At 41.2% G+C, this 23,685-nt stretch overlaps 2 protein-coding genes across 4 annotated transcripts in view; both read left to right on the forward strand.

Moving 5' to 3' along the window:
- RARA (retinoic acid receptor alpha) overlaps nucleotides 1-23,685 on the forward strand; it is a 938,446-nt gene that overhangs the window by 661,782 nt on the left and 252,979 nt on the right. The window lies entirely within an intron of this gene.
- CDC6 (cell division cycle 6) lies at nucleotides 14-22,071 on the forward strand. 3 transcript variants are annotated; one of them, XM_042476515.1, is made up of 12 exons: nucleotides 14-587; nucleotides 5,109-5,315; nucleotides 6,661-6,918; nucleotides 7,354-7,553; nucleotides 8,067-8,242; nucleotides 11,254-11,360; nucleotides 12,851-12,990; nucleotides 14,700-14,800; nucleotides 17,960-18,024; nucleotides 18,912-19,129; nucleotides 19,727-19,867; nucleotides 20,847-22,071. In XM_042476515.1, the coding sequence occupies exons 2-12, from the start codon at nucleotides 5,123-5,125 to the stop codon at nucleotides 20,931-20,933; spliced, it is 1,686 nt and encodes a 561-aa protein (XP_042332449.1). In that variant the 5' UTR covers nucleotides 14-587; nucleotides 5,109-5,122; the 3' UTR covers nucleotides 20,934-22,071. The 3 variants fall into 3 exon arrangements, with proteins under 3 accessions (XP_042332449.1, XP_042332448.1, XP_042332451.1); XM_042476517.1 differs by lacking the exon at nucleotides 14-587 and adding an exon at nucleotides 3,994-4,094; XM_042476514.1 differs by having other exon boundaries at nucleotides 19,727-22,071.

A 23,685-nucleotide genomic window follows, 5' to 3' on the forward strand; every position in this document is an offset into this window, starting at 1 on the left:
TCACTGTTATCAAGATAATTATGTCAATTTTATTTCACAAGTCAGAGGAAGACTACGAAAATGTGTTCAAGGCTGATGCTACACTTTGTGGTCAGAGACTCTGGGCCTGTCAGTGTAATTAGATTGATACCACTTAATTGTTTTTCCCTTGGCCATACTGTTTCAGATTGTGGATGGGGAAACTGTGTATTTGAAGACTACCCCATCTAAAAAGCTCATACTATAAAGAAAAACAGCTAGTCTTTTTACTTAATATTAAAACACATTAGTCCTGTCTCATCATCCTAAAGAGTGATACAGGGTAAGCATTTATACTTCTGAATGCATTTGGCCCTTTCTGAACAAAGCCTGAAGAAAGATGTTTAAGATATCTGTTTTGTAGTAACTGATACAATTTCTTTATCTGCTCTGTTGAGAATTTTTCTAGCCTTCAGGTACAAGAAGTTACATCTCCAACTGGGATCTCATCTTCTTGATTCTGCATATTTAGATCCTTGGTCTAAAGAACATTGTGACAAAATGAAGATGTCAACAAGTCTTTAGATGCGGAAGTTACACATGCTTCCAAGAGAGACTGCATGTTTCAGGTGTGTATTTGGAGGACTAACCACAAGTGGCTCTTAATTGGTGCTGTCTGCCATGCTTTCCTGCAGTTGTAGACAATTTTCAAATGTGATCTTAGGTGCTAGCCCTTGTGTTACAAAGAGATACTTAAAAACTCAAATTAGTGGGATGGCTGGATAAATTTTACTGGTGGTCCTGGCAAACGCTTGCACAGTTCTTTCATTTGTCTCATGGTTAACAAAAGTTGAATAAATTGTTCATAATAATAAACACAAAAACAAGACAAATACAGAATTGATGTGAAATCACACAAACCGACTTAATCCGAATGACATACAGGCTACAGAATTCCACATTTCATGCTATGTGGATTAAGACTACCCTGGCTCAGTTTTCTGTACAGATTATACACAGTCCTCCTCAGTGTTGCAGTTCCAACAGTCCTATACTGCAACGGAAGCGTGAAACTGAATGTGCTAGGAAAGAGGCTCTGCAAGAAGATGTGATCTATCCATGATATAGAATGGCATGTTCTCTAACCTTCACTCACTGTGCCTTATCCTTAAAGGAGAGTGGGTGGGTTGGTTGGATATGCGTGTGCGTTTGTGTGTTTGTGTTTGTGGAGAGGATGCCTCTCAACCTGCATTCTTTTGCAGGCTAGTATGCAGTCTGTATTTGTGTGTAATGCTTTTGTTCAAGATTAACATTGTCCTTAGCTAGAGAAACACTACTGAGAGCCACTGGTGTGGTTTCAAGAACCAGAATATGGATCTCTTACACTAGCTTTGTAGTTTTGCCTTTCAGGTAGGACTGTCCTTTTTGTACCCATCAATATTTTGCTTTTCTTTTTGAAGGATTTTTTGTGTGTGGGTGGATGGGGAAGTTTCATCAGGACAAAGAAAATGGCATATTAGTAAGGTTTGCATATAAGATTCTTAAACAGTGTTGTTACCCAATTAATAAAAACAACTAAGAACTCTCTTGATACGGTATTTGGAAGATTTTTGTCTTTTAAATTTCCATTTTGATATTTTTGTTAACTAAGATTAACATCCAAACAAATTTGCAGATTTCTTATTCAGTTACAATCTTCTCATAAGTCTTATTATGACAATAGTTATATAATGTTTTGTCTTACTTTTGCTTCCAAATTTGTAATCCATTCTTTTCCCCCTTCTATCTTCCACTTCATTCTTCCTTTCCTCTCAATTGTCTTACATTTCTTTCCCTTCTTTATCTCTTACAAACCTCTTTTCCCATTCATCTTTCACTTACTCCAATCATCTGTCACTTACTCTCACCTTCTTCAACTTCCTTTTTCAATCTTTCCACGCACACATCTTCCAACACTCTTATACTTCTACTCTACTGTACTTGATTATTTACACTACATTACATTCATCATTCTCATACTTTAACGTCCCATGTACCTCTGACATTATAAACCTTTATACAGCTCATTGGATACTTTACTTCTGATTCAGTTTTCTGCCTACAAGATCCACAATTGGTAACTGAATGTGTAGCACACAACCGTTCCTGTGTGCCTTCAAGTTGTTTCCGATTTATGGCGACCCTAAGGCAAGATTTATTCAGAGGGGATTTGCCCTCGCCTTCCTCTGAGGATGTGACTTGTCCAAGGTTATGCAGTGGATTGCCATAGCTGAACAAGAATTCGAACCCTGGTCTCCAAAGACATAGTCATACCCCACATTGGCTCTTGAGTCTAGAGCATGGCTGCCCACATGTGAATAATTATCATTGTTTATTCAGTACCAGAATGTGGAACAAGAACAATTTAAATGTCATAAATATCTTTGGGGACAATCTATGGATTAGGTATGTGTAGTTGGAGAAATAAAAACAATCCCTTTGCACCCACTGACATCTGTTAAAAAGTATTGGCCCGATATTCCACGCAATACGCCATTCTCTCCATAAACTGGCCTTACATGCAGTGAAAGATGCCATGCTCAACAATGGCTCCTTTTCATCCTGGAGAGTAGTGACCAGTGGGGTCTCACAGGGGTCTGTCCTGGGGCCAGTGCTATTCAATATCTTTATCAATGACTTGGATGACAGAATTGGGGGCATACCTATCAAATTTGCAGATGACACCAAATTAGGAGGAATAGCTAATACTCCAGAGGACAGGATCAAAATTCAAAATGACATGAATAGACCAGAAAGGTGGGCCAAAGCTAACAAAAAGAATTTCAACACGGAGAAATGAAAGGTATTGCACTTAGGGTGGAAGAATGAAATGCATAGCTATAGGATGGGGGACACCTGGATGAATGAAACTATGTGTGAAAGGGATCGAGGAGTCCAAGTAGACCATAAGTTGAACATGAGTGAACAGTGTGATGCGGCAGCTAACAAGGCCAATGCGATTTTAGGCTGCATCAATGGAAGTATTGTATCTAGATCAAGGGAAGCAACAGTGCCACTCTATTCTGCTTTGGTCAGGCCCCACCTGGAATATTGTGTCCAGTTCTGGGCACCACAATTCAAAAAGGACATTGAGAAACTGGAGCCATGTGTCCAAAGGAGGGCGACTAAAATGGTGAAGGGTCTGGAAACCATGAAGTCCTATGAGGAATGACTTAGGGAGCTGGAGATGTTTAGCCTGGAGAGAAGATTAAGAGGTGATAGGATAGCCCTGTTTAAATATTTGAAGGGATGTCATATTGTTTTCTGCTGCTCCAGAGACTAGGACCCCATGGAGCAATGGATGCAAGCTGCAGGAAAAGAGATTCCACCTGAACATTAGAAGGAACTTCCTGACAGTAAGGGCTGTTTGACAGTGGAGCACACTCCCCTTGGAGGCCTTTAAACAGAGTCTGGATGGCTATCTGTCATTGGGGGTGCTTTGATTGAGAGTTCCTGCATGGCAGAATGGGCTTGCACTGCATGGCCCTTGCGGTCTCTTCCAACGCTATGATTCTTACTAATGTGGAAATATTAACTCCCAGTCCAGTCTGTGAGCGCATGGAGGAGAGGATCTTTGTTGAGGCAGAAAAGTATCTTGGATCGATTCTGCACTTAGTCCACTCCTAAAACAATGCTGGACTTTGTTCCCATTTCACTTACAGTATTGATCTCAAGTGTTGTGAAAGGTGTGACTCAGATTGATTAAACCTAGGTGGCAGTGTGCAGTCGCAATAGACTTGGCCGCAGCCATTCCAGGACAAACGCCCAGCCCTTCTGGACAACAAGATTACAGTACTTGAGGCTAGATTGTTGAGAGAGGGAGAGAGAGGGGGCGTGGCCTCTGAGAGGTTCGGGTTTGGCGCGAAAGGCGCCGATTGGCTGGGAGGAGGTGGGCGCGCGCGCGGGGCCGGGAACCAATGGGCGAGCCCGAGCTGCTGTCTCTATCTGTCTCGCGCGCCTTCCTTCCCTCCCATTGGCCGGTTAGTGATGATGTCATTCAGGAAGCGAGAGCTGGGAAGTTTGGCGCGGTTTTTCATTCATTTCCTTTGCAGCGTCCGCGAAGGAAGGCAAGGAGGCTTCATCGCCAAGACTTGGAGGTAGCGGGAATGGAAGGGCTTCTAGGTCTAAGGGCGGCGGGGGAAGAAGGGTCGGCGAATAGTAACACTTGCAAAACACACTGCGGTAACAATCCGGTTTGATGCCGCTTTAACTGCCCTGGCTCAGTGCTATGGGGTCCTGGGAGTTGTAGTTTTGGGAGATATAGTGGTCCTTCAACAATCGCCCTGTGAGACTTGTAGTTCATGGGAGATACTTACAGGGCGACCAGTTGTCCTTCTTTTATCCTACATTTCTCGGTGCCTTGTCCTCCTTTGCAGCCAGGACATCTTGCCTTACCTTGGATATGGAGCCCTTTCTATCAGAAAGCTTTGGTCCTCCAGGTATTTTGGACCTCAACTCCCAGAATCCCCCAACCAGCTTCACAAACAGACAAGGGGTTTGGGTGACTGGAGTCCAGAACACCTGGAAGGCCACAGAAAACTACAACCCCCAGAATCCCACAGCAATGGAGCCACATGGCAGTTGTCAAAATAGGCACACTCCTCCCTCCTAAACTGAATCCTCTCCTCTTGTAGGTTTCTGAAGCTGTACTATCTTTCGGAAGCCTTCAAGGGCCAACAGGTTTAGCCTGGACTTTGTAGCCCAGAGATAAATTGCGAAACGATGGGACCCTGTTTACTGGATTAGAAAATACTAGGGTGCTGTTTGTTTTTTGTGGGTTTTTAGGGCTATGTGGCCATGTTCTAGCAGAGTTTCTTCCTGACAATTCGCCAGCATTTGTGGCTGGCATCTTCAGAGAATGTTTGCCTGGAAAGGACTTGCCTATATATATATATATATATAGTGTGTGATCTGGAAAGGCAGGAGTGCCAACAAAATACATGCAAATCACTTGCACGAAGGATGGGAAAACAGTATAATTAGGGAAAGTATAACAGATAAGAGAATATTAATGAAATTTAAAAGTAGCATTATACGTATGTATCTGGAGTAGGGATTGATTGTATGTGTTGTTTAACATGCATACTGATACTTTATATGTTTCTCTTTAGTTTTAGTGTCCACTATGCCTAATACCAGATCTAAGTCTCAACCCCAGAAGCAGAATACAATCGACTTTCCTAAGCGGAAATCAACCAGGACCCTTTGCCAGCCTCTAGAGAGTGAGAGGGGTTCGAAATTGGATCCAGCCCTAGCATCTGCCTCACCGCTCTCTTCTAAGGGGCAGGTCTTACCTCTCAGCCCTCGCAAACGCCTCGGTAAGTTGCCTTCCTCTGTGTTTTTTCAAAGTATCTCTGGACAGTGTTATGTGTACATGAGGTATGTTTACACCTTCTTCTTAATGCCAATTCAGTACATGGGCGTCATGAAATGACTGCAGGAAGTGAGGCTGTGGTTGCATTTATGTGTAACTGAAAAGCACAGTGGGAAGCACATGTTTATATGCAGGGTTAGGAATATAGGTTTACTTATCTTTATACTATCGCTTCTCAGACTATGTAACATGGGGAACTGGCATTTTGCCAGTATACCAGGGACCAACACCATATTTATGCCCATTGGCTACGATTGGTTTTTTCCCCCTGGAAACCTCAGATATCAATAGCCACTGACTCAGGGACTGGTGCTGGTCCAGGGACCAACACTTGTGTACTCTGAGTGATAGCAGCTCACCAGGGTTTAAGATATGCCTTGCTGGTAGATGGCAAGGATTTGATCTTAGACTGGCTGCACACTAAACATATGCTTATCACTGAACTGCAAACCTTCTTTCAGAGTTTGTGACTGAGCTCCTGGTTATTTGTGCAGCCTGTTCTTGCATAGAGTTAGATGCATCACTAAGCCTATTGAAATAACACTTAGTTCTGCATAGGTTCACACTACACTGTTACTTCCTGATTAGTACTACAACTTTTAAGCAACCACTGACAAGTTCTTAATTTCCCAGAAAAGCTACTTCTTGGGTACTCTTGAAGTGATTGTTGTTGTGCTTGAAATATTTTTTTGATTCAACAGTATTCGTACTAAGACTCCCCCCCCCAACAAAAAACAAACCTGTTTTTCTTTTATTTGAACCCAGTATTTTGGGTTTTTGTAAAAGCAAGAGATGAATAAGTAAAGGTCTTGCAGAGTCCTTGAGGAACGGGTCATGCAGTGGACATTGTTGTTGTGTGTCTTCAAGTCATTTTTGACTTATGACAACCCTAAGGTAAACCTATCATGGGGTTTTCTTAGCAAGATTTGTTGGGGGGGGTTGCATTTGCCCTCCTTGGGGGGATTTGTTCAGGGGAGGTCCATGGCCAAACAGGAATTAGAAACCTGGTCTCCAGTTGTGGTTCCGCACTGAAACCATTGCACCATAGTGGCAAGGAACATTAGTGCATGTGAATGCAAATGCATTAGGAAGGAAGTGTATGTTTTCAGGATGATTTCTATAAGATCTATAAGCTTTAAAGGAAAGAACAAAAACATTTTTAGGAAGCCATGTTCTGTGATAGAAATGGGTTCTTGTTTGACTCTTGTATGTGGATTCTTGGCTGTATTCTACTTTTATTGTTGCCTCCTGCCTTTTTCTTAACTAAATACATTTTTTTTTCAACATAGGAGATGAAAATCTGTGCAATGTAACCATGTTACTGCCTTGCTCACCAACTAAGCAGAATAAAAAAGAGAACAGCTTTCCATCCACTTCTCCAAAGAGACGAACTTTACTGTTCAGTGAGCATTCACCCCCTAAATCTCCAACCAAGGCAACCAGCGTGGTTCCCTCTCCCCTCCGCAGGGCCCAAGAAACTCCCAATACTTTACAGTGTCACAGTGCTAAGAAAGAGCTGGTGTGTACTCGTCTCTTTAAGCAAGAAGGTATGTAAGAATATTAAGCATGTTGCAGAATTTTGTTCTGCACATTCTCTGACTACCCTTCTTTAAAGATTTATCTGAAAGAACAACTACTCTGAATTAAGAGCTTGTCTCTGAAATCTTCTGGAAAGCTGTAGCACACCTGAACCCTAGTTTGTTCCATTTCATAGTTTTTAATGTATTAAGGAGGATGTGGACTTGAGGATTATTTTTAATGTACATTAATTAATTTTAATAAATACAAATGTGACTCTTAAAAGCCAGCAGTACATTCTTCATCCTCAAGGTAGCAAACTTCCTTAGCCAGTTTGTGGTGATGAAGTCACTTCATTAATCCGAAGCTGGAAGGGGGGAATTGTCTAAAGGGCCAAAGTACATGGTGTGCTTATTTGTGTGATTTTAGTTCAAAACTGTTCCATCTTAATTTCGTTTACACAGGCACCTGTTATCAACATGCAAAGAGTCTCTTGCATACAGCTGTTCCAAACCAGTTGCCTACAAGAGAGAAAGAGACAGGTGTCCTCCATTCCTTCCTCCGGGAACATGTGTGTAAGGAGAAGCCTGGAAGTCTTTATATCTCTGGTGCTCCAGGCACTGGGAAGACTGCCTGCCTCAACAGGACCCTGCTGGACTTGAAGGTAACTATCTGGATGCTGACCTTTCTTGAGACCTCTGCTTTTTAATATAATGCTGAAGCATCCCTTGCCTATCTTGGGCAAATTGCATTTGTTAGTATGACAATAATACCTTTCATGTGCTTTTTGCCTCACCTTTCTGAACAGTATTGTATCCATTGTGGGAAAACTTTGAGGTTAGAGTCTTGGGAAAGCCCTTTTTGAAGCTTTTGTGTTTCTTTGTGCTTTTGGTGTGTCACTTGTATCTGTAGATATTCAGCAGTGGGATTTGTAGTTTGTTGTGGCACCAGATCTCTCTGACAAAGAAGGCTAGATACCACACAAAACTGCAGATCCCAGAGTTACATAGCATTGAGCCATGGCAGTTAAAACAGTGTCAAACTGCATTATTTCTACTGTTACCATTTTTTCTTCCATGTTCTCCTCAGCTTGTGGAATTGTTGTATTTCCATTACACTGTTTAAAACCTTTGCAAAGGCCTGCTTTATCTCACTCCCTTTTATCTCTTTCTGGCAGACTGAGCTCTCTGGAACTCAGACCATTGTCTTAAATTGCATGGCCTTGCGGAGCTCCCATGCTGTTTTCCCAGCCATTGCTGAACAACTGGGCCAGGCTGGAGCAGACAGAACAGCCAGGGGGGATGTCATCAGAAAGCTGGAGAAACGGCTGACATCAAAAAATGCACCTATGGTGTGAGTACAAGCTTTTTAACAGGTCCTGTTTCACTTTTTACCCCCAGTGGGAAGGTAGAATTAAAATCAGGAATTACATAATTTATGTTGTGCATATTTTGTGAAGATGAGTGTTTACACCTTTTTTTGCCTAAAAGGAAGATCTTGTTGGTTGAAAGTCAAGTGAGGATATCTATCATCTGCTGTGCTTTATAGAAGAAATGGTTGCTAATTTGAACAAACAGAAATAGGCATTTGAAGAGGATTCATATGCCTTCCTCATGCTGCCTCTTCATTTTAATTCTTTCCTATGAGAATTACAGTATTTAAGAATTTAAGCTTGATAAGGATTTAATATACTTACTGTATATACTCATGTATAAGTCTAGAAATTTAGGTCAAAAAATGACCCCAAAAAACCTGAGTCAACTTATCCATGGGTCAATGTAAGTACCATATCTTAACTCTTATTTAAAAAAGGAGGAATCAGCCCCTGGTGAAGGGCAAGAGTATAATCTGTCCTGGAAGCACCAACCCTCTCTGTTCTCTTATCCATCCAGCGATAAGAGTGAGCACAAACGTCGTGGCTGGAATTTTGTAGGTTCTTTGACATTGTTTTGATTTGCTTCATCCTTTTAATCCTTTGCTATATGCCCCTAAATTTTACAGTCGACTTATCCATGGGTCATATCAAAATCTATAATTTTTGCCCCAAAACTTGCCCTCGACTTATACATGAGGTCGACTTATAGTCGAGTATATACAGTAGGTAGCTTCTCATATAAACTTGGACTTCCATACCCTTACTAATGACGACAAAGTGAATCAGTTGTAACACTTCTCCTTGGATTGCACTCTAGAAATATATGCGTAATAATATGGTCTCTATGAGATCTGCTATTTGCCAGTCTAGGTCAAGCTGATAATTACATGAGTAGATTGTCTGTCAGTAGCTGAGTCTGTGTATATGACAAGGTTGCCTTGAATCCATCTTGTGAATTTATTGTTAGGGTCACATTGGAAGCCTTGATCTCAGCAACATGACAGTTCATAGTAGTTCATTTTGTTTGCTGCGTGGACCAGATTTTACAAAATAGAAATGTTTTCTATTTTATTCGGTATTCCATATTTATTTCTTTAAAATACGTTTGTGTGAGTGATGTAACATTTCCAGAAATGTTGAAGCCATGGGGAGGCTTCTGTTTTTTTTCAGGAAAAAAGGAAAATTTTCAAAAATTTGAAGGGAAAAAAACCCTTTATAAATTGAAAATCACTTCATTTGAACTTAAAATACACTATGTCTACTTGGTTTGCCATAAAAGTATAGTGTTTCAAATATTAAAAATACAGTTTATCCAGAACATAGTTTCAAAGGTCAGAAACTGTAAGGAGAACTTAGAGCAGCTTTGGTTTTGGCAATTTATTAGGAACCGGAAAAGAGCAGCGAAAAGAGTAGAAATAATCAACATGAACTGAGAAAAGAAACCCAAGACCAGAAATTGCAATGATCTGATCCTGTATTCATCTAAAACTTTTTCTAAGGCCCCAAACAAATGGGCAGACGAGTCAGCTTCCAGCTGCTCCAGGGGCATAGTCTTTATATGATGCACATGCCTGAAAGCTGCCACAGGACCGGCCAAGGCGGCCCTAAACTGACTCCAAAAGGAGAGGATCTTTTACAGTCCTTGCCGCGTCCATTTTGGACCGCAGCAGGAGACGTGGTCTGGGCTGTGGCATGTGTTTGCCAGGGAGATTAGGCCCGGGAGCAACTTTTGGCTATTCCTGGATGCCTACCTGTTTTGCCCCATAGTCTTTCGCCCCATAGTATTCCTGTTATATGGCTATAATTTTGAGTGAATAGATATATGAACATGCCTTGAACATGTTGCTATCATGCTAAAAAAATTAGTCCTTTTTTCTGTGAGGGAAAAAAGTTTTTCTTTTACCACTCCCCCAGAATTTCACATCTCTAGTTTGTGGTGCCTTTTGAGACATAGAGGCTAAATAGACCATCCAAAAGGGCCAGCGTCGGGGTGGAATGCGGGCATGGCGACCACACGCCCTGAATCCACCCCCAAGCCGCTTTTATGCCGACCGACTGACTGACCACACAGTGGGTGGTGTTATGGCACTCCTTTGGTGTGGCATTCAGACCTCACACGCCAAAAGGAGCACTGGAAAGTGCCACAACAAGCATGGCTTTTTGCCAGCTCCAAAAGGAGCAACTTTCTGCCACTTCTTTTGGAGCTGGCAAAATGCCGAATTGGGGCCAGGGCATGCAGTTGCTGCAGCCTCAATCCGATGCACAAAGGAGCGGCATGATGCCACCTCTTTAGAGCCGTCTGTTTAGGCCCATAGTCTCCTCAGAGGTCTGAATCTAGCATTAGTCCCAGATAGAATAGGTCCAATGAATCAAAGGTGTTTTCCATTATACTATGGTGCATAAGGGTAACAAGTAATAAGCCATTCTAACTTAGAAAATAGCATTATAAAACAAGAAAACTGACAAAAACAGTATAAAACATTTAAACTATTAGCAAAAGTAACAATTAACAATTTTAAAAATGAAAATCAGTATTTTTTCATTTGATAGCAGAGTGAAACATCCAGCTCTTTATGATCCTTTTAAAAAACAAGTCAGGGAAGGAAGAGACACATGCCTCAATTAACAAACTAGTTAAAACTGGCACTTTCTCCCTTGGGTGTTGGGAAATATGAATCTAAAGTTACTTCAGTCTGTACTGGTTCTAGTAACTAGAAATATTTATTTTAAAACAACAACAAACAAGTTACTGCAATTTTAAAGACTTTCTTTCAACCTACCTACATTCATAGAATACCTGGCAACAGTGAAGTTTTAACCCATGGGACTAGTTGCAGTTGATGCGTATTTGGATACTAAAGCAGTACAGGAAAGGCTTATTAGAGCTGCTTTCTTCCTTTTCCTTGGGTCATTTGTCAAATCTGCACATTACTTTCTCCTTACTCCTAAAGAGATGGTGCTGACATGTTGGTCTCTTTTTTCTGTGAAGTTTGGTTGTTTTAGATGAGCTGGATCAGCTGGACAGCAAGGGACAAGATGTGCTCTACACAGTATTTGAATGGCCTTCTCTACCCAACTCTCGGCTTGTTCTCATTGGTAAGTGTCAGAAATGCTAAACCTGAATAAGAAAGAAAACACTATAGAGTCTCAATAATATAAACATCATAAGATAGTGAATGAAAGAGAGATGTAAATAGGCAATTCTAACAAGAAGGAAGTCTATGACTTATGAGCTATGTGAGAGAAAGTGTATAAGAGTTTGTGAAGAGAAAGGTGGAGTAAAGCAAAAGAAGATGCAGGATAAAGTAGTGGGGTATAGAAGAGAAGGTAAAGGAAAGGAGTGAGTATGGGGAGGTAAAGAAGGGAGTTATTCTGGAGAGAAGTAGGTAAGTGAGATGGTTGACAGGGATGTTTTTTTATTATTAAAGATTACAATTGAATAGAATATATTTCAGATATCTGTGTGTATGGATCTCGTGGGCATGAGTGAAGTCGAAGGCTTTCATGGCCGGCATCCATAGTTTTTTGTGGGTTTTTCTGGCACATAGCCCAAAAAACCCACAAAAAATCATGGGCATGAATTTACAGGACCTAAGCAAAGCAGTAGAAGATGGATAGTTTTTGAGATGTCTCATCCACAGAGTCACCATGAGTTTGGATCAACTCTAGGAAAGTTAACAACAACAAATGTGTAGGTAAACAAAAATATAATAAAAGGATTCATTTTTAGTTTTTAATTATTATAGTTTTGAGAAGCAGCGGTGTCAGGAAAAGTGGATTGATTCCAGGACTGATGTTTTCTTCAGTGTCACCATTTATTTATTAGCACTCTCCCTTTTCCCTTCAAGAGGCACGGCAAGGTAGCTAATACACTAAAACACATGCAGTGGTCACAAATAAAATGTTAAAATACCAAGAATGATCTAACAATAAAAATATTGCAACACCTATAAAAATGCAATTCTAAACTTAAACATCAAGTCAGTTAAGGAATACGAAAATCCAGTAAATAAAATAAAATCATAAATTGTAAATAGGATAATAAAATATAACTTGGTGGGAGCATTTAGGAATTGTAGTTGAGCACATCTGGAGAACAAAAGGTTAGAGCAAGCTTTTTTAAACAGTATTTAGTAGGCCAGCTATTTCTTGCACAAAATATAAGACTATCTACCCACAGCCTCTCACTGATCAAATGATGCAATATTGACCAGGAGGAGGCAAGTGTCTGCAGCACTTTAACTCCAGGCTGCTTAATAGAACTTTTAAATCCACACAGACACAGAAATGCTGCTAATGTATGAGGTTCTTGATGTTCCTGCTTCCTTGTACTTTTTGTCAGTAAGGTATGGATGCTCTATGAGGTCTCCTCTTACTAAACTCATTTGTGTACTTAAATATTGCTGATATTCACAAGAGTGGGAAAGAGGTGAACTGTATTTGAGACAGTAGGTACGAGATGGTCATTCTAGATGTGTTTATGTTTTGGAGTTTTAAGAAGAAATTTCTACCTGTTCTGAAGTAAGGTTTATGAGGGAAAGATAAAGACTAGTGCCTTAGACCTTTAAATGTGTTTTTACTGGCAGGTATAGCCAATGCCCTGGATCTCACTGATCGCATTCTGCCCCGCCTACAAGCCCACCCCAACTGTAGGCCACAGCTGCTAAATTTCCCCCCATACAGCAAAGACCAGCTTACCGTCATCATTCAGGAGCGCATGAAGCAGGTAAGATCTCAGCAACCAACCACCATGATTTCTGCTGTGGTCTTAGACAGCAGAAGGAGTGATCACATCCACTTTAGAGCATGTTGCTGAAGCATGGGTATAATCTGCACGTGTCAATGTGCTGCAGAGTACATTCATCTCATGCTTCATTAGGAACACCTTCAATATCTTCTACCACTAAGAACAACCTCACTTTCTCTTGGCTGCCAGATGGGAGAGCAGCCACTTCCTAAGGTTGAAAAAAGGGCTTCAGATGAGGATAATAAACTGGCATCTATTGACAATTTGAGGAGATGGCCTGGACACAAGTGATAAAGCTATTTGTGCATTACCAGAGTAAATGTAACTCTAGGAATAATACTTTTCAATGTGTTAATTTATTTCTTGATAATAAAGGTCTTTTTGGTGATGGTAAGAGAGGAGATGGGGGCCAATTGAGCCTCTCATGCAAGGGAATTGCACGACTTGAGTGCAGCCATAGAAAAGTCTGTCTCCTAAGTCCTCCCGAATGATTATAGTGGAGAGAAAGATCATAAAAGTCAGGCAGGATCATAGATTGCAGATGAGATCATGTAGCTACTAGGTAGAACATCTGCATCAGTAGCAAAGTTTCATTGTGTCTTCAGTTGGTGGTAAACATAAGATGAGGGGTGCAGCTGAACTCTTGTTCTGCTGATGGGCTTCCCATTGAGGCAGCTACCTATTCATTTTGACAATAGCAAGGCCATTCTTATAATCTTACTATTTCATCCTGCATTCATTTTGGAGAGTAATCTCAGCTTTTATTCATCCCAGTAGGCCTTGCACAGGAAATGCTTCCTGTGGACTATGTCCAAAGTTACTGTTTTAATATATTAACCAGGCCTATATGTATGTCCTGAGAGCCAGCATGGTGTACTGTTTGAGCATTGGACTACGACACTGGAGACCAGGGTTTGAATCCCAGTTTGGCCATGTAGACCTACTGTGTGATCTTGGGCATGTCTCACTCTCTCAGCCTCAGAGGAGAGCAATGGCAAACGCCCTCTGAAGAAACATGCCAAGAAAACCCCATGATAGGTTCAACTTATGGTGACCACCTTAGGGTCACCATAAGTTGGTAACAACTTGAAGGCACACAACAGCAAAAACAATAATATGTTTGTCATATTGCAGCACTGCATGTTGCAGCTGGGGGTAGAGACAGAATGTGGTGAATATTCAAAACTTTGCTCTTGATAAATCTTGTGCAGTCTCATAGCCTTTTTTTTTTTTTTTTGCTCCTAAGTTACTAGCCCTTACGATTGTGGATGATGTCAAACTTGTATATACCTAAGCTACAGGAACATGGTTGATTATAATCTTTCAATTATTTGTTGCCAGGAAGCTAAAGGTAGCCAGCATCTCAGGACTTGGTATCTGCCTATCTTGACTCAATATCTTGTCCATTCATTTTGCCTCATTGTTTCCCTTAGCTGAAGTCCATATCTTGTTGGTTCACTTTCTTTATCTACTAGCTGTGGTGCTTTATGATAGTAATATATGTGGTAGGAATTTGGTAAATTAAAGATTGTGGATCAGACAGACAGAGAGAGCTCCTGGGTTGAAGCAACAGACCTGCCCTTCTACAGACCACACCCAAACCCTCTTGGTATTTTCTCTTGAAGGCAAGCAAGATGCTAGACAAGAGGCTGCTCTTGTAACCCTGTGTTCTGTTTTTTGTCCCTCAGGTGTCAGGGGAGCAAGTGTTGGACAATGCTGCCATCCAATTCTGTGCTCGGAAAGTCTCTTCCATCTCCGGGGATGCCCGCAAAGCTCTGGACATCTGCAGGTGAAGAATATATAGCACTCTAAAATCCAAGCTAATTACAGCACATGGGATGTGATTTAAAGCTTCATTATGGTGTTTGGTTCCCCTGCCTGGGAGGGGGGGGGGGAGAGCCCTCATATCTTTGTGGGAAGAAGGGAGGGTGCTGCCTCCTAGCTGTGTTAATGTCTGGAAATATTCACAGCCCATTACCTATGAAGGGTGAGAGGAATTGGTCCTCCCTGCTGCGATTATAGATTGGTTAATTACATTTGGATTGCAAAAGGCCCTCATTAACAGTGCTCAAGCAGACATCTTTATGGTGCTTGGAAGTGTTTTCTTTCCCCTAGCAAGTGAGTTTATCAACCTTGCGTTTTGCCTTCCTTGACCTCACTTTAGCACTAACTTCGTGGGCCCTTTCCCCTAGATTTTTTGGCTCAAAAGCGAACAAAAATACATAATGCATCATAGAGAAATGACAACAGTGCAAGTAGCAGTTTTCAGTGCTACAAAGCCAGATCATTTTGTGTGTTAGGGTCTAACTACCCAGTTGTTTTCAGAAGAGACTAAAGGGTAATTCTTTCCTACTTGGTTACTGCAAGAAAGAATCTATGTGTGCATCAGTCCCCATGAATCAATCCAGATTACAAATAGAGACCAGAGGAAAACAATGGGCACTATCTCAAGAGGGCATGCAAAGCATTACTGATGTCAAGGACGCAATGAGAATTCTGTAGTTTCCAGTGTTGCTAGCCAATCTCATCTGTGTTCAGGAGAGAAGATAGTATTGCCTCTACGCTTCAGGGAAGTGGTTGTCTAAGCCTCAAACCTTGTGATAGGCCCAGTGCATTTTAAAGGTGGGTTGTTTGCAGAGGCAAGGCAGATTTTACACAGCCTTAACCTACTTTCTAAATAGCACTTGTTAACTTAGAATATTTTGAATCAGTATAACTGCTCTACTTGCAAACTTTTCATTGACCTGTGGCAACTTTGCTTGTGTCTTGCTTCTGAAGAAAACTGGTTGAAACACGCTGGGCATATCACATTCCACAGTATATTTTTGCTTTCTGAGCATTTTTGTGGTTAGTTATGGTAGTGTGATTTTACTTTTTGGTGCTGCCACTTCTTTTCTTTTTTGTTCTTCACCAACTGCCCCTGCTTTACATTTTACTGAGTCCTATCTTTTGTGTTCTTTTTCATGAAAAGCCATGTAAACTAACAGTGCTTAATTTGGCTTTTTTATGCTTTTGAAAATGATGGTAATAGTTGCCACAGAAATCTAGAATAAAAGCCACACCACGTCCTTAAATGTGCATGCTGCTGTTTCAAAATAAGTAATATTGTTTTGTAACTTCTCATGATTATGACCGATGTTTGGGTTTGTAGCCTAAATTTCATTTTAGCTGAGTAGTAGTTGTCAACTTAAAGAGATTTAGTCCTGCTTCATACCACCCATCAGGTGTCCAAATGAGCAGGGTTGGCACAGAGGCTTTGGGTTGAGGATTGCCTCTAGCACCACTTCCACTGCAACAAATAGAGCATTATTCTCATTAGGAAGCAAGATAGTAATGAGCTCCCATTAATGGGCTATGTATGCCACACCAGGTCGCCTCCTTTTTTTGTATATAGCATGGTTGCATAGTTTCCCCCTGGCAACACTCCTTGGGAGCATTGGGGTGAGAAGGCTGGTTTAGGTTCCTTATTATGTGTGATGACAGACCCTGTGTCAGACCATTGGTTTTTAGCTGGGGAGTCCCAAAACTAGATCATAGCCTGCCCTAGGGTATGATATTCCTAACGTGTTAGAGTGGAAAGATGAGGGTAATGCAAAGGGATGAGAAAACATTAGAGCAAAGGTGGGGATGGTGCAGTCCTTTTTCAGACCTCAAATGCCACTCCATTTTACCCCTATATGCGTGTATTCATTTCATATCTACGCATAGGCTTCTTCGAGGCGTAAAACTATCCATAGCAAAATTGCATTTGGAAGCAAAAACAATTGGAGAAAACTTTTTAAAAAATCAAGTGAGAGGGACAGCAAGGATGGTATAGCCCTCTAGAATTCTTTTTGGGTGTCTTTTTGGCAGTTGCTCACCCTTAAAGCTGAGGGAGGTAGAATGAGAAGCAAAAAGATGGATGTATATAAGTTTTGAAAAAGGAAGTGTTGAAGCAGCTTGAGGTTAAAGGTGGCTTCTGGTTGAAGGTGATTTCTTCTAGACTACTTATACTAATAGTTCAGTGACGTCAGTTTTACAGATATCAAATAGAAACAAAACACTAAAAAATACCAAAAAATTATCATAATGAAAACAAAAGACTGTTGAGCATATGAAAGAAAAGTCAGCCAACTAAAATGTATGGACAAGTCAAAATAGACCCCTTATGCTAGTCTCAGGGAATTTTGGACCTCTTGATTCACCTTATACTGCGTTAGACATAGGATAATTGACATTCCTTGTTTAATTAATATTCTTCTTGCTAAGGAATGAGATTGGATTAAAATTATTCTAATTAAGAGCAAACCTACTTCAAGGCAAGTGAAAATGATTTGTCAGTACCAGTTAGGTTTAGAATTGGGAGGTACAGTATTGGTTTGTCTTGTCTCTTTTTTTGCCCTTACTAAGGCTGGAGTGGCATTAAAATGCTGTTAGAAGCAATAAACAATGTACATGTCTTTCCTGTGAATGCAACAGTGATCAGTTATCTGGGGTATTGGGATATGAGCAAGACAAGTGGTTAGAATTGGATATGTCTAGTGCAGAGGCTCATGCAGTGAGATAAGATTCCTGGATTTTGACCGGGCCTGAATATCCTAAAGGCATCAGCTCCCATCTGCTCTTGGAAGCTAAGCAGGGTCAGCCCTGGTTACAACTTGGATTGGAGATTGTCAATGAATATCCAGTGCTGTTGGCTATATTTCATAGGAAGGAACTGGCAAAACTGCCTTGAGTTTTCCTTGCCTAAGAAATCGCTATGAAATTCATGGTGTTGCCATAAATCTACAGGCAACTTGAAGATACATAAACAAAGCACAATATGAATCTATCTATAAAGTGGCATGGTCTGTACACAGTTTAATTATGTGAGAAAGTGTAGAATGATGATTTAGTACTGTGTTAAGCATTGATAAAAGCATCAGTAAAACATTAATGCCTTGCTCTAAAATGTAACATTCATCCTTAGGAGGGCTATTGAGGTTGTGGAATCTGATGTGAAGAGCCAAACTGTGCTGAAAATGCTGCCTGCCTGTAAGTAGCTTCTCCCCATTCTTCCCCCCAAGCAGATGCTCGGCTGCTGTGCAGTTCTGTCATGTTTCATTAACTGTTTTTCCTGACCCTGATTGGTAGCACTTCTTCCCAGGGACTTGTTTTGGCCTTACTGGAGGGAAGAAATGATCATGCAGCTGGCTGACACAAAGGCTAGATTCCCTTCCAGCAGTAGTGAAGCAGACATCCCTGAAGACAGAGGCTACACCTGCTCCCTGTCTTTCCTCTCTGGGTGCTGGCTTTTAGTGTAGTTTGTGCACTGTGAATACAGGTGTGAAAGAGTTACATAAAGGGATTGGAAAGCAGACATCTCCCAAACTAAGCTGGAAATGCTGAAGGGCGGTGTGTACCAAACTTGTAGTGTGGCAGTTGATTTGTGTTCTCCTTTCCTGTTCATTTGCTATAATGTATAAATGGAGTGTACACCTGTAACTTGTGCCTTTAAAAATTAGACTCTATATTGAAGGTTTTGCATGCTATTAAGACAAAATAGAATAACTATGCTGAAGCTACACAGATCTCAGTGTGATCGCCACCTTGAGTCCCTGTATTGGGAGAAAAGTGGGATATAAGAAAATAATAATAATAATAATAATAAATAATAATCAGTGTCTGAATGGGAAACTGCTCTGGAACTCTCTACATCACTTTGAGTTCTTCAGTTGAAAGGCTGCCTGTTTGTGGTCTCTGTGACACACACACATGGATTGTTCTGCACCTGTACAAAGCCATTTTGGAACCTCCCAACACTGAGTGTTTTTTGGTAGAAGCCTCTTCCGTTCTTCAACTTCACTTTTATTGCATGGCAGATTGTGCCTTTTCTGTCTATCCAGCTAATTCCAGCCCATTTTCTGATTTTCCCTCCTCAGGCAAATCCCATTCTAAATCAGCCATAGAGTCATCAGTGCCCAAACAGGTGGGATTGCTCCACGTATCCCGTGTGATCTCTGAGGTTTATGGTGACCGGATGACAGCTGGTAATGGCTATGGTGATGCTGATTCCTTCCCCTTGCAACAGAAAATCTTGGTGTGTTCCCTGTTACTGTTGACCAAGCAGCAGAAAGCCAAAGAAGTGACCCTTGGAAAGGTGAGCATGCACAGCCACCAACACTATTCTTCATCTGTTACAGCATTTTTACTTGTCTGATGTCTATACTTTAATCACAAGAGCCCTATAAAGGTTAGTCACTTACAACTAGAATATAATGATAGAAGTGTACAAGCAGTATGAGTAAGTAATAGCATGGGCACAGGCTAAAAAAATGGCTGTCCATGCAGGACTCGGAATACAAAGAAGTAGGAAACAGGAATCTTCTGGGGAATCAGCACCATCTTCATCCTTTTCCCTTCATCATATCCTTTTTCTTTTTAAGACATTAGGAATTAATGAGCTCTGTTTACTCAGAGAATAAAGTTTTACACACAGGCTGAAAAATGGAATATATAATAGCAGAGCTGATAGGCTAGATGTGTGGTGCAGACCTGGTGTTTGGCTTTGCTACCAACTCCTTTGACTTGGCTGTGTGAAACAATCAGGGAGGAACATCATCCCATTACAAACTGTATGGAGGAAACAAAGTGGCCTGAGGCACTTGGATGGAGACAGAGGGAGCAGGTTCTATCGTGTGCTTTTGTCTCTTGTATTGAATAGCTCAGAGTTTTCACAAATATTTTCTCCTTCCAGCTACATGAAGCCTACAGCAAAATTTGTCGGAAGCAGCAAGTGGGAGCTGTTGACCAATCAGAGTGCCTTTCACTCTCAGCCCTCTTGGAAGCGAGGGGTATTGTGGGGCTGAAGAAGGCTAAAGAAACACGGCTGACTAAGGTACTACTGCAGGCCTCTCTTTGTTATGGATGGGACTGCGTGGGAACACAGAGACCCCTCTATTGCTGTGCCCTGCCTAAAGGCAAACAATTTTTGCTGCCCACTAATACTTGGAGAAATCTGTTCAACCATAAGACAAGAAGTTGGACTGGATGACCCTTGTGTTCTCTTCCAACTCTACGATTTGAAAAAGAGAACCAATAACTGCATTGTAGTCACAGGCTTCCAGAGTCCCATGTATTCTGATCTTGAGAGAGGTACATATTGTGGAGAGATGACTAAATTTTGACTAAATTGGTCAAATATATTATTTTTGGCTGTAGAATGTATGACCTTTGGAAACAAGGGGAATGAATTAGAATAAAAGAAGGGGCAAAGTTTGGGGGTCTAGAGGCCAGTTATTCCTTCTCAAGACCCGCTGCATGCTGCACTGTGCCCTCCGCTCCACAAAATGAGAAGTGGTCAGAAGTCTGCTTCTCTTTTTTGTCTTCTCGTTATTTAAGAAAAGCGTGGGGGAGATGATTGGACTTTATTTTAAAGGGGAATCATTGTCACTAGAGAAAAGGTTGGGAAAAGGTTGTGTGCGTGTGCATGCGTGAGTGTGTGCTAAGTGAAGGGAATGCAAATACTGGGGACATCTTGGGTAGTCTTCCCTTGGCTCCTCCCCTCCTTACATGCTGACTGTGTAGAAACTGCAGGAATTTTGTGATAAATTCTGAAATTCTGCAGCAGTCAATACAGTATTTTCAAAGGTAGTACAAGATCACTTTGTACACTAATATTTTAACTGTCACTGTAATGGGTTTAACTTTGGGAATTGTCTGGAAGTGGGACTGTCTAGATGGCATCATAGTAGAACGTTACTGTATGTTCCCAAACCTAGAAACTGCCAACATCCTCCAATTAAAAATAGCATTGTCATTTTCGGACATGGTGAATGTTCACCAGTTTCCTTTGTAACAAATCCTTTTCTTTCTAGGTCTTCTTGAAGATCCAAGAGAAGGACATAGAACATGCTCTCAAGGATGGAATCTTGATTGGAAGCATCTTGGCTGCAGGCCTTTAGAATTGTTCCTCAACTCACTCTTGTGCCACATGGTCCTAATAGGGCATAATTTTGTCCCAGGTTCCATTATGCGTAGTAAAAGTCTCTTCTGAGCCATAGCACTGGTGGGATAATTCTGATTACTGAGATTTTTTAAAAAAATACTACCCTACTACAAACCTGTGCTGTCATGATTGTTGATGGTTTGTTCCTAAACTATGTACAATTTTCCAATGACAGATAACAGTCTTTGGGTGGAAACAAATCTGATGCTTAGCAGGTGGACTTTCATTATTTGTCAGCATAGTACCCCTGCAGTATCCCATTGACTCCTTTTTTAATTCCAGAAGTATCCTCCCTTTCAGCTTCCCCAAAGTTTTCATCCTTTTTTCCTCTGTTGCCCTACCCATCTGTATACATACTAGAACAGCTTGTGTCACTCCTGGGATGTCTTTGCTTGTCTGTCTTAAATACTAGAGATGAAAGAGGATGAAGGCTGTCGGCAAGAGAGCCCTTTTGCAGAAACAAAACCATTAACGTCACAGGAGGAAATAAGAAGGCCGCAGCTTCTCTTGTGAGCTCCTTTGAAGTCAGACTGTTTCCGTGAAACACATGTCACTCATGCTGGAGCTTAGCGTCTCAGGAGCTGCAGTGGGGCTTAGCGGGACACACACACACACACACACCCAAGGGCTCTGAGCATCTTAGCATTTATGAACTGTGGATACGGTCTTTGCACTGGAACTGGTTTATCCCAGGGCATGGAGCTGATCTGTTTCATTTCCAAGCCACTTCTTGCAAAGAGCTGATTGGTTTTCCACCTTTGTGTGAATCTAAAATCCTTACTAAGCATACAAGGATGACCTCTGAGTTGGAATCTACTTGTGTGTATCCATACATGTATGTGTATGTTACAGGGCTTTAAACAAACAGACAAATAACCTTCAAAAGGTCCATTTCATATTTGAAATGCTAACTATTCTCTTAATTTGCTCCTCTGTTTGGACTGGCTTTCAGGAGATATTTGAAATGTCTCTCCACCATCACAAAGATGAATGTATATTTCTGATGTATTGAAATCTGTACAGCTGGATGTTTTTAAACTTGGAGGACTAACATAAGTGAATTGTTGTTTTTTCTAACTTATAATATTAAAATAACTTGGTTTTGATGTGTGGGATGTATATTTTGTTTAGCTTGGCTGCTCTCGTATGCACAACTTTGAGCTGGTCTGCCTAGGCCTAGGGGATTCAGAGTAGGAGGAGTTCCCTTGCATAGGAATCCTGGGTTCTGTCCTTGATGTTGCCTGGTATTATTTTTCCAATGACGGCTTAGTAAATGAGAGAGAAGCCACGATTAATCTCTTGCCCATTAGAGTAGGGGTGCAATTATGTTTGCGGCATACATGGCCCATTGATTGTAGTTCAATACCCACAGGGCTTTTGCTATGTGCTGCCTTGAATGTCACAATGTACTTGAAATTGTGTCTTTCTTCCTTACATGCTACACTTGCCTTGTTCCAGTATTGTGCATGCGTTCAATATCTGCCTGAGTTGCTTCTGTCTGACTGAAGTGTACGTATGTGACGCAAAACCTTGGAAGCATGCTCCTTTCCCAGATGTTTTTCCCTGTTATGTTTTTAGCTAGCTTCATAGTATTGCTGACTACCCAGATATCTTTAGTTTCCTCCATGTTCCCCCTTATTTTATTTTTTTACATTGCCTGGCACCCAAGTTTATAAAACGTTGCTTTAATCTGAATGGCTATGGCAGGAGATCTACAACATGTGGGGTTTTGGCAGGCCAGAGCACCTTTGGCAACCCCTTCTTCAAGCAGAGCATAATGGGACAGACTTGACCCATCTGCAGCCCTGATGGCTGGCTCCTGTAAACCACAGTGGCATCGGGTGTTAAAATCTGTGACAGTGTTAAGAGAAACCAGCCCAGTAATAAAAAGGGGGATTTGTGGTTCTGTCTCCCAGCCTAACCCATGAGTGGTTAACCCTTGTTATACTTCTCTGGAACCAGCAGTCGTTCAGACTCATTACCACTGATAGTTAAATGCTACCAACCTATAAGTCTCTCAGTTTTCTTCCTCTTTCCCCTCCCCTTTAATAGTTGTATTCTTCCACAGTGGTTAGAACAACACACTTGAAGACTCTGGACTCCTACCATTAGCAAAGCACACTGCGGTTTGCAAGCCAGCTTTCAAAGAGTTAAAGGCCTAGAGCAGCCACAGCTAATAGAAACCAGGCTTCAGGAAGGATTGAGAGCAGATGGGCAGCTGGATTTTAAATCAAATTTTTCTGGCGGCTAGGACCTCGAAAGTGAAGCAGTGCTGCAGCATGGATGTCGGTTGTCCATTCTAAGGCTGTGTGTACCGGTACTCTTTTTTTTTCCATTTTGAAAAGGAGTGTGTGTGTGTAAAAAGGCAGATTTAAAAAAAACTTTTTGTCTCCATCCAGAATTCATGTGTTCAACCCTCATGGAATGGCTGGGAGAGTAGAAGGTATGAATGGAGAATGCCACAAATCTGCAAGCACAGGATGAGAAGTGATGAACTATAGGAAGAAATAAAATACTATATAGAGTCATCTAAGCCCTAGTTTCAGGTATAAATTCTGCTATTTTTGTTTAGTGTTGCCCATATTTATTTATTTAAAGAAATTTTATCCTGCTTTCAGCCAACAATTACTCCTGGAGCAGATTATATAGTCAATAAAACAAGACAGTCCTGCCATCAGGTTAAAAAAAAATCACCAAACAAAAGAAAA

This window comes from Sceloporus undulatus, chromosome 6 (assembly GCF_019175285.1).
Source record: "Sceloporus undulatus isolate JIND9_A2432 ecotype Alabama chromosome 6, SceUnd_v1.1, whole genome shotgun sequence".
Classification (NCBI taxonomy): Eukaryota; Metazoa; Chordata; class Lepidosauria; order Squamata; family Phrynosomatidae; genus Sceloporus; species Sceloporus undulatus.